This window comes from Orbicella faveolata, unplaced genomic scaffold, assembly GCF_042242905.1.
Source record: "Orbicella faveolata isolate gen_17 unplaced genomic scaffold, um_ofav_v1 contig_24, whole genome shotgun sequence".
In the NCBI taxonomy this organism is placed as follows: Eukaryota; Metazoa; Cnidaria; class Anthozoa; order Scleractinia; family Merulinidae; genus Orbicella; species Orbicella faveolata.
The window spans coordinates 23567996-23579377 of NW_028301552.1; the positions used below are offsets into that span (position 1 = coordinate 23567996).

The following is an 11382-nucleotide window of genomic DNA, read 5'->3' on the forward strand; positions in this document are numbered from 1 at the left end:
GTCAAAAATGATGGACACACAATTGACATATCAAAATATCCGTGAAGGATGAATGAATAGCTACTGAAAGTTTCAGCCCCTTAGAGTAAATCGTCTTTTCAAAATTTTTAAAAAACCTTATTGGGGGATGGCATTCATCCTCCCCCCCCCCCCCCCTCCGCCCCCCGCCTTGTACGTCTGAGGGTTAAGGGATATTGCCAAGAGTTTTGCATTCATTGAGCTTCCACTGCCCTAAATAACATTCAAAGACTTTGTTAATGACATTAACATAGAAATAACTTTAATAAACTGATTCTATAATGTCTAATATTTTTAGATTTCGCCCTTGTCTCTTTGTTAAAACTAGTCTCTTGTCATGTTGTTTGAACAGCTTTTGTTGCCAAAAAATAACAGATGCCAAAAATTTTATTCTTAATTTCATCAGGCCAAGGGTGACTCTAAACCGTGGTAAAATTAGTTTTGATTTAGAAAGTTGGATTTAAGCAATATATGGGTCAGAATTTGAGCTAATTTGCCTTATAGCTCAATGATGTGTGACATGGGTAGGAAATGAAAATCCTTGATTGGCACCTGCCACTTCAAATGACTTGAAACTCCTGGTGTGAACTAGGATAGGTCTAATCTATATTTGTGTAAAATATCAATAACATTCAATCCATTCTGTAAGCAGGAGTGGTGTCTAAATTTGATGCTTATTTTAGTGACATTTTTGAGATTTTGGGCAAAAAACAAGGGGGCTGGTCTAATTCCTAAGGGAAAAATCCCAAAGCTGGCCCACTTTGTCTTTTAGAGTTGTTGGGTAGTACCTTCAATCTGGCAAAGTTTCATCCAAAAAGGAGAGATGGCATGTATCACCCCTGGCTGGTCCTCTGGTAAACTCGGTCTTAATTAATACACTTCAAACTCCCATACACTTGTCCTCAGTGGACACTTTGCCTGCTGCTTAGGTTGTTCCCTCAAAAGAGGTTCAATCATAATATTATGATAAATCCATGAAAAAGAAACTCTTTAATGTTACAGACGTTTTTGTACATCATACCTTAGTAAATCAAATATTGTCAAGTAGCTAAATGATGTGAGTGCTGAAAGAAAACCATAAAAGTTATGTTTCACACAGCTGCATTAATGAAATTTAAACAATGTAACAGTCAAGGAGGAACCAATAAGAAATTAATTAATTGTGAATTACCCAAACTATTTGTTGATCCACTGTATATAAAAAGTCCAAAAGTACAAAGTGCATTGACAATGATCAACCAGAATATTCTCCAACCCTGTCAAAAAAATTGACAGATAAGTTGGTTTTTAGATTAGACGGTCAAACAAATTGAAATTCTACACATATGGTCAAAGAATATGTTGTAGGTTAAAATGAAATTCAGGTTTAAAATGATTTTAACCTAGTTGGATTCTCGATTTCCTTTGTCTTCTAACCCTAATTGTTGCATCCGCATTTAATTCTTTGTTATTTTTTCTGTTTGTGCGTGCATTCTTGCGTGATCATTGCATTCTTTTCTTTTCTCTCGCTTTCACGTTATCGATATTCTGTCAGGTTTTTTCGCATAATTTTACTTTGTTTCAGTCCCCTTTTGTATGCGTCTTTCTAGTTTATTTGTGCACTTTCATCACAACACTACCGTCATCTCGTTTCATTTACTGTCCTGCCGTTTTCCTTTTACGTGTTCCTTAGCTTCCTAGTCATACAACGTTTCAACCGCTCCCTTTTCATTGCTTTCTTCGCACTCTATCATTAAATTGCAAATTTCGTCTTATCGATTAAAGCCAAGTAGCGCATTGAACGTTGACTACAATACTAATTATCCATGACCCATGAATAATTAGGGTTAAGAGACAAATTAATTTCATTTTAAGCTGAATTTCATTTTGACCTACAACATATACTCCTAACAACCATAACAACCAAAACAGCAATATGATAACAATCATAAGGAAACTACAGAACAACTGAAAAGCTACAGGCAATAACATCACCTCAGTTGCTTGATAAATAATTATCAAAAATTATTGATAATTAATTAAATTATTTATGATCAAAGTGATTAACTAGTTGTCAGACAATCTCAGCTACTCCAGAGAGTGGACAAAACCTTCTTTGATAAGAAATAATCTAGCAGTACGTATATGCTTCATGTTTGTATTTTGATTTGAATGATGCGTTTTACATGTTGTTTTCTACTACAATAAAAATCACTCAATGTTGATGTGTGATCCCATATAAAATGTGTCTTGCACCTGATACAGGTATATAGTTCACACTAATACTAACTAATTTGTGGATGCATCAAGAGCAAGCAAACTGCTTGGTTCTGAAGAGAACAGTACCACAAGGAGAGCAAGGGATTTTAAGAAAAAGATGTATACTGTACTGTAACCGAGTATTTTCACATAATTTTCAGTTTGGGAACTTTGCATGATTAAGTTGCCAAGTTTGGGGTGCGTCTTATAGCCGAGTGCGCCTTATAACCGAGAAACTACGGTAGGTTTGTGATGTTATCCAAAATTAAATTAAAATAGGTGAACACAGATATCTACCCAACCCCACTACTGCAAGACTAATTGAAATTAATAATTAAACAAACATTTCAGTTTACACCTTATTGTTTTATTTCGTGATTTAGCAGTTTAGCAGGGGGGAACCTCCCTACACCAAGCAAATAGTGCGCTCTGCACTAAAAATGAATAAAGTTTGGCATAAGCAGAGTAGCTTTCCTTTATCAGAGCAAAATTGTTCTATGTTTTTTCTTTTTCACTGATTTGAACTTTGTTTTCATGAAATAATGTTTGCAAGAAAAACAAATTCAAATTTCCAAGTGTCCTCATTTAAAATACCTTCTGAAAGCCAAAACAAAAAAAAGTTTGTTTCACTTCAAGTGATGATGATTTCAGTGAGGAAACAATAAAATGTTGATTTCATGTGAACACACAACTTCAAAGACATTTACTTAAAATAATTTAAAAACGAACAAAATAGCAGAGAGATTGATTTAACTTTTAAAAAAGGGGGAAAAAATAATGTTGATTCCACTGATGAACAAATTAATAAATTTTTTCCCTTATATACATCCCTATAGATCAATATTCTTACCTGTCTCTCAGCAAGAACACTCTGAAGTTCTCTTTTAACTCTTTTCATGATTGGATGGGATCTTTGTGGAAATGGCTTAATAGCACTCTAAATAATACCAAAAAAGTGCAATAATACATGTAACTTATTTTCCAGCTTCAATTATTTGAGTACAGTAACTTAATACTTATGAAAGTTAGTTATTTAGTTACCATGGAAACTATTACAACATGGAAACCAGATACCATTAGAATCTTATACACAGGAATTGAAACAAAAGCAGATAGATTGATCAGTGAGAACTGCGAATGCAAAAATGTCTTTTTACCCATCAAAAAGGGTGATGAGCCTCTATGACTATATTGGTTGATGGGACATCTAGTTCCCGAAAACATGCTGAAATTAACCACAGCATAATCACAGCATTCGGTGGGTTCACACTAACATTCTAAGTAGATCTTGAGTATGTGAAGAGCTCAAGTATACTAGAGATCATATATGATTACTTACGTTGATACTCGATCTTATTTAAAATCAAAGTATACTTCAAGTGACAGAGCCATTCATGGGCTGCCCTGGATTTGTTACTATTACAAACTGTCAACCTAAGTTATTGCTACAGGAACAAAAAGCCAGGTTGTGCCTGAATATCCCAGCACTGACCCGGCCATGTGAATTTCATTTTAGTAAATGTAATAGAGAGCACGTGACTCTGTGGTCTAAATAATCATCATCTTCTAACCCACAGAACGTAGGTCTAATGTTGACTGCTATGACTGAAGTTGGTTAAGTTTTTCTATGCCATTCTTTCTATTGAGAACCAGATGTAAAGAAAGCGAGTAGTGCAAAAATGATGTGTGTGTCATACAAGTCTACAGTGCCGCTCAGACATAAGCGAACTACGCATACGCGTATCATACGAGCGTATTTTGCGTATACGCGTATGTCAATACGCGCACATATACGCGTATATACGCGCATATATACGCGTATATACGCGCGTATATGTCTCTTTGTTATGCATTCCCACAAGTTTCTTTATGTGAAGCATTGTTAGTCAAACAAAGGACATTATGTTTCTTGAGAATGAAAATGGCTTCAAAGCGAAATTTGCATATTCTTAAAACGTCAGCCGGTCAATAAAAGCTATCATATTTCGATCACTTCGCAAATTCACCGACAAACTACCGTTTATCAACACTTGATCTTAAGCTACTAAAAATGGGAAGAAAATTGATACAGTCGCTTGAACTCCCTATTTTAACACGTGAACTTTATGTTCTTACAAGTAAAGATCTGTGTTTCGGCACGTGTCGGCAAGTCGTTTGCGAAATGTTTATTGTCTGAATTAGCGTTCTTCAGATCCTAGTCGAAAAAATGATATCTCCGGTTATATTTGATACAGATCATGCATTCAAATGGTAAAATACTCTTTCCTTGACGAAAAAATTGTTTATCAAAGTTTCTATGGTGCGCCGCTCACGTTTAGTTATTTTTTCTTCAAGGAAAAGTTGTGTGTTTCGGCATGCGTCGGCAAGTTGTTTGCGAAGCGTTTATTGTCTGAAGATCCTCGTTGAAAAAATGATATCTCCGGTTTTATTTGACACAAATCGTTCATTCAAACGGTAAAATGCTCTTCCTTTTACCAAAGTTTCTATGGCGCGCTGCTCACGTTTAGTTATTTTTTCCTCAAGTAAAAGTTCTGTGTTTCGGCATGCGTCGGCAAGTCGCTTGCGAGATGTTTATTGTTTGAAGCTTTCCGAAGACCTTGTCGAAAAAATGATATCTCCGGTTATATTTGACACAAACCGTTCATTCAAACAGTAAAATGCTCTTTCTTTAGTCAAAATAATTGTTTATCAAAGTTTCTATGGCGCGCTGCTCACGTTTAGTTATTTTTTCCTCAAGTAAAAGTTCTGTGTTTCGGCATGCGTCGGCAAGTCGATTGCGAGATGTTCATTGTCTGAAGCGTTCCGAAGACCTTGTCGAAAAAATCATATCTCCGGTTCTATTTGACACAAATCGTTCATTCAAACGGTAAAATGCTCTTTCTTTAGCCAAAGAAATGTTTATCAAAGTTTCTATGGCGCGCTGCTCACGTTTAGTTATTTTTTCTTCAAGGAAAAGTTCTGTGTTTCGGCATGCGTCGGCAAGTCGCTTGCGAGATGTTTATTGTTTGAAGCGTTTCGACCTTGTCGAGAAAGTGATATCTCCGGTATCTGACACAAACCGTTCATTCAAATAGTAAATTACTCTTTTCCTGACAAAAGAATTGTTTATCGAAGATTCTATGGTGCGCCGCTCACATTTTGTTATTTTTAATTTTCTTCGAGGAAAAGTAGTGTGTTTCGGCACACGTTTCCAAGTCGCTTGCTTGGACCGTGTTCAGACTTTGTTTCGAGAAGATGTTATCTTTCGGTTGTGATGTTTGCTCCATGAAGATGGGATTGTTGAAGCGTGTATCCCCGGTTCTATTTGACAAAAAAAAAAAAAAAGTAAATTTTTGATTTAACGACAAAATACTCTCTCTTTTAATCAATATTCAGTCAGTTAATTTCCAGTCAAGTGCCCAATTGTAAAATGTTAGTTTCAGCTAACATTTTGCTTAGTCTGTAGGCATACGCGCGTATACTGTGTACGCGTATTCAAAATAAAGAAAACTCTTTCTCGCTCTGTGGCAAGCTGTCAAGCTATTGAAAACAACAATGACCTGATAAGAAAAGAAGAAACAATAGGTCAGCTCATACATACTAATCAGGCATACGCGTATATGCTGTATACGCGTATGTGCGTATATGCATACGCGTATACGCGTATTGGGCTGACGCGCATTACGCGTATATTTTGGTTCGGATATATCTGAGCTGCACTGTAGTAAGTTCTGATATGCCAAAGAAAAACGCATTTGATTGACATTCAATTCACCGAAGGTAGCATAAGTAAGCTGGTAAGAATGGTTGAACTTGACTTGGAAGTGCACTTCCGCCTTTTTGAAAAAAAAAAAAGATGCGCTGTTGTGTCGGCTACTTAAGTTAAGAATAGACCTGTTCATATCTAAAATATGATTCAAGTGTGCCTAAGGTCTACTCGCTAAGCTAGTATAAACTCACCTACTGTACTATCTAATTTTTACAATGTAATAACTGTTATTATAGTGCTGGAAATAAATTATATTTTTTACTTAGCTGGACATGTGTCATTTCATATCCTATTTTGGTTGGACATATAATAATCGCAAATTTTGTCAGCCTATAATTAATATTAGAAGTAATCTACATACATATTTGCATGCATTTACATTATGGGGTGATTTTCAAAGTACATGATTGTTCATTTCCAGAGTCTTTCCAAGCAAAACAAAACACAGATCTGTATTTTACATGATGATGTAAAAATAGAAAGGCAATTTCAATTTCTACTCATACAATGTTCAGTGACCAACTGCTAACAACCATAAATACTAATTTAGATGGCAAAATAATTATCAATAACCAACTGCTATCTTTACCCCTATATAATTCTAGCTGAGATAAATGAATTAGAGACAACTATTTTCAAGTACTTACTGACAACATAATTCTTTCATCATCATTCATTGTACCTCTCATTCTAAGGCTCTTTGCTGTTAAAATGTGAAAACATCAGAACTTGAAATGGTATGACAATAGTACATCATGTTACTTATTATGATGTATAGCCAAGTGCTGTTCAGTAAAACGTTCATGCAACTTCATCCATGATACACTATTCCACACTTTTGGATCAGGTTAAGCAACACCAAGTATTTTTATATACAGATCATAACACTATTGTTTGGAAGCACTTAACACCTTGCCTACATACATACACGTACATATGAGTTATTGACCAAGCATGAGGTCAAGATGGCTGGATATTGGCCAAGTTTTATTTTTTGCATGTTTATGAACTGAGATGGAGTTGAGATCCATAAACTCACCAAAAAAAATAAGAATGAGGTCAATTTCTAAACATCTTGACCAAACAAGCTTGGTCAAAAAAGTATTTATTATATGGAAAAAGAACACCATTTTCTTGCAAGACACAGCGGGTAAGATATGCCATCTTGCCCGCTTGGTAGCCAATCACAGTGCAGGATTTGGATCATCTTACCCACTTAGGGAGCTGGCCATACAATAAATAAGTTTACCATATTCAGGTCTGTCTTATCAAAAGGTATATTATACTTTTTGATAAGGCAGGCCTGAATATGGCAAACTTAGGGCTGGTGTGGACCTGACTGAATGTAACTAACCTAGTATTTATACAAAGAAAGAAAATCTTTAAAATATAAAAAATCCGGGTTTTTAGAAGTCAATTTATTGGCATTCTCTAACCTGGTCAGTGCAAGTATCTATTGCAAAACAGTAGGTTTTGTTTTCCCTCAACTCTTTCTGTTCCCCTGCACCTCAGGGAACATTAAGGGTTGGGTAAACAACACTCACTGTTTCCCTTGGGGCCAGTCATTAAATGCTTATTGTAGTCTATACTAGTGAAATGTACCTCTTTCCACAGCATTCAATAAATCTTGATTCAGAGCTTGGCTGCTGTCTGTTTCTGGAATGTCTATGGCAACTTGTCGAACCTCTGGCTGCTTTTTAGGAAGATACCGTAATAACCTGTCTGTTCCTATGCTCGGTGCTGCTGTTGCTGCTGTAACGCTGTTGTAAGAATGCTTTTTTTCTGGATTTGCCATTTTCGTTCACTAACTCCGTCAAGTTAAGTTTTTAGATGTTTTTAACATCAGTTAAAAAACTATACTGGCAGATAAACCTCTTCCCATAGTATTTTCCTCTAAGAAGACCCGATGAATCGTGGCGTTAAAGAAGGAAAGAACGGCAAAGTAACATATCTCAACACCACCACAACAAAACGACGGCCATGTTGAACGTTGAGCCTGCGAACTTCGACACGTATGTAGATCCCAGTCCTCTTCATGGTCCACCATCTTATTTTAGTGTAGCAAACATGGTTAGAGTTCGGTCAGTGTGATTGCACTATTTGCATGGTGTTGACTATTCACCCATAAAATATTTTAAGTCGTAATGTTAGGATGACTTGGAAAAGGCTCTTGAAAGCTGCAATTGTTGGGGAAGTGGTGGTGGTTGTAGGATCGTACAGAGTATGGCATCAAATGAACACTGATAGAGGTATTAGATCCCAAACCAGTCAAAATAAGGCCTTTAACCTTGAAAAGCCATCGATGAAGTTAATTTAAATCATAAAAAGGCGAAAAGAAGTCAAATTACGGTTATTATTTTAAAATAACCAGGAATATTTAATCATTTAATTTTTATCATAATTCAGAGAACCATGATACATCAAAGGAGCCAAGGAATCCACTCAGGACAAAGATTCATCAGTTCCTTTGAGGCTCCACGATCTGAGTGACTTGGGATCATTGATCCTGATCTGTATCATCCCAAAGAATGAAAATGCACCATTAACCAGTTCAAATATTTGATGTTTCATACATTCACTCTCATTTAAAATCAAAAAGAAAAAGAATTCCAAGTCCTGTAGCTAGGAGTCAAACCTAAGACCTTGTGGGTGCAGAAAAATCAAATCATGTGAAATACTTGGGTCAACTTTAAAAATTCAGGCACTGAAATGGGATCTGATGTCTATGACTCAAACAAACCTGGCAGTTCAGCAGTGTTTGCTGGTAGGATTTTTGTGGCTACTGCACATCCACTGCAGTCATCATTGCTGCAATGCAGAGCTTTCATTCACTTCAATCTCATCTTACTCTTGAATGTCATATTTTATAGATTACAGAAAATGGATGAATGACAACCACCCAGCTATTTTGGAAGGTATGTTTTATACTAAATGTAAATGCCACATTTTCTACCTTGAAACTTACAGTCTTTTCTGTTAAACGGTGAACACCAAAGAAAATTTGTGGAATGTTAATTACTTTTATTGTTTCACAACCAATCGGATGTGAGGTGAAACTGCTAATAAAAGGAAACTGCAACAGCCTGAAAGGTTTGGATTAGTCACGCATTGACACGAAACAAAAAGCTGGCCTTTTTTTCCACTTCAAATCTTCAATTTTACCATTTGGAAATACTGAAATTGCTCTTTTTCAATTTCAGAGCTTATGCATTTAAGAATAACCGTGAACAATATATTACTGAAAAGTGATGATCAGCAAAGGCTAGACAGTGCATCTGAGAGCACAAAAATTGTATTTGTTGGAACAACTACATGAGCACCAACATGTTAAGTGTTAATTTTAAAGTTTTCCTTAGTAGATGACTAGATGTTTTCCATCATTATATTGAGAGGTAGCCATCTGTTATTACATGGAGTAAAAACCAAGCAAATCCAATCCGAGCGAATGTTTGATGCAGATGATCATAGCAACACAAAAAGATGCATTTTAGAAACTTTCACCCGTAGACATTATGTACATTACACTTGCTTCAAGTTTCAGAGTCAATAGAAGGGGATGGAATCTGTTTTTATGAAACAACCCTGCTCCAGGAATGACTGATGTTGATGGACTAGCTTCGACTGCTCCGCCGCTGCCAAAAAGAAATCAAAATCCAGTTTTATTGCTTTTCAATAAAATATTGTTCATATTGAATATGGACAATAAGAATAAATTTTATTTTTTGCTTATAAATAAGCTCTGAAATAGACAAACAACAATTTTAGTATTTGAAAACGGTGGAATTGGAAGAAAAAGCCAGCTTGTTGTTTTGTGTCAATTCGCTAATCCAAACTTTTAAGACTGTTGCAGTTTGTTATGGTTACTTTTTGCGGTTTCATCTTGCATCTGATTGGTCACAAAACAATAAACATTGCAGAAATTTCTTTGGGATTCACAGTTTAATGGGAAAGACTGTAATTGCTATTGATGTAAAGAAACCTAAAAATTAATTATCTGGAATCTACATCCATAGCACTTACGCAGAGAGATGTTGTAAAAGGGAGGTCACATGCCTTGTGAAGCACTTTGTAAAAAAGGTTGAAACATTCTGCTTAAAAAGACTATGTTTCAAATTGTAAAATGAGTTGAATAGCTGAGACAACTTAAAGTGTGGCTTTATACTTTGAGAACTACCTTTATATCTATGAACTCAATAAAGAATTATTACAGAGTTTGTGGCCTATAGGATTGTACCACATACTGTAACTTGACCTGTGTAATATTAGACATGAATGCAGCATTTACTTCTTTAAATGTTTTAGGAAAGCAGTATGCAAGCAAAAACGAACGGATCTTTTCTTTTGTTTTTGGTTTTCCCTTGTTAGTTTTCTACAAAACAGCAGAGCTTGGTGGTTATATGGGAGCACGCGAGGCTGATGCAGAGGCCTGGGGCAAGTAGCAAGTTTGTTGGTCAAGACCCTCCAAGCTTTTACTTGCAGAAAGCATTCAACGTACTGGCAGTTGTTTCCCAGATGAATGAAAATACTTGATTATTGATGCCAGATTTCTGGTTGATTTTGATTCAACATTTCTTGAGATCGTTGACGTGGGGTATCAGAAGGTTCTCCAAAGACTCTTGGTAACATCTGAAGATGTTATACTAAGATGTCACCACTCTTTTACAATAACTTTAAAATACTTGACTGTGTGCTTTTCTTACGGTTGACAAGAGCACAGAATATGAAAGTTACCTTAAATGCTAGGGTGCTACTGGTGTCAAATGCAATTTGATTAGCTGAGCTACTTGCATTCTGATGGTTCACCACTAAATTTTCTGTGATCTGCTGATTAGCTTAAACGTATCATTTGACACTACAAGTTATCAGTAGAGGGTAACTTTCAAGCAGCAGTGCCTGCATAGCAGAGTTGAAACTCTGAAAAATCCAAGTCTGGAAAATCCAGGGCTCAAAATTTATGCTCATAAACTCACAAAATGCAAGAGGTTTTCAGAGTTTGACTGTTCTGAAAGAAAATCCACTAATAAACATTTGTGACACAGCAGTTTGCAATTATGAGCAAAAATGGATTAATTCTTGGCATATTAAATTCTAATCCAAACAGTGGCTGATTTGTCCACTGTGGTACACGTAACAAGTATGCAGTTACTTTATTCCTAACTTTACCATTGTTACACAGCACACTTTTTATCGTAGACAGTAGGTCCACATCAGCATCTGGCTGCCTTTAATTTAACCTACTATAACAAATAAAGTATGTGTATATGTCTGTATGTACATACCATTCTGTGTACTCATTGATACTGTAACTCAATGACTAATTATCAAGAATTTTTGTATTCTATTATATCTACCCAGTTTTAAGCTTAGGGAAATGCAAC

General features: G+C 35.8%; 2 protein-coding genes across 2 annotated transcripts in view; one reads left to right on the plus strand and one right to left on the minus strand.

The window, feature by feature from the left end:
• LOC110061368 (zinc transporter 6-like) overlaps positions 1-8045 on the minus strand; it is a 28130-nt gene extending 20085 nt beyond the window's left edge. Inside the window, exons 1-5 of the mRNA XM_089291533.1 lie at positions 7607-8045; positions 6652-6707; positions 3107-3193; positions 1190-1274; positions 1040-1082 (exon numbers count right to left, since the gene is read on the minus strand). Coding sequence (XP_089147659.1) covers positions 1040-1082; positions 1190-1274; positions 3107-3193; positions 6652-6707; positions 7607-7799 — 464 coding nt within the window. The 5' untranslated portion in view covers positions 7800-8045. The remainder of the gene's footprint in view (positions 1-1039; positions 1083-1189; positions 1275-3106; positions 3194-6651; positions 6708-7606) is intronic.
• A 68-nt stretch (positions 8046-8113) lies between these two features.
• LOC149110955 (protein CEBPZOS-like) lies at positions 8114-11280 on the plus strand. Its single transcript, XM_089291537.1, has 3 exons — positions 8114-8253; positions 8875-8919; positions 10370-11280. The coding sequence occupies exons 1-3, from the start codon at positions 8157-8159 to the stop codon at positions 10441-10443; spliced, it is 216 nt and encodes a 71-aa protein (XP_089147663.1). The 5' UTR covers positions 8114-8156; the 3' UTR covers positions 10444-11280.
• Positions 11281-11382: the final 102 nt, after the last annotated feature.

Coding starts and splice junctions, on each gene's coding strand:
- LOC149110955 (XM_089291537.1), top strand. CDS start 8,157: ATGACTTGGAAAAGGCTCTTGAAAGCTGCAATTGTTGGGGAAGTGGTG. Junction 8,254..8,874: donor TCAAATGAACACTGATAGAG/GTATTAGATCCC, acceptor CATATTTTATAG/ATTACAGAAAATGGATGAAT. Junction 8,920..10,369: donor CCACCCAGCTATTTTGGAAG/GTATGTTTTATA, acceptor TTCCCTTGTTAG/TTTTCTACAAAACAGCAGAG.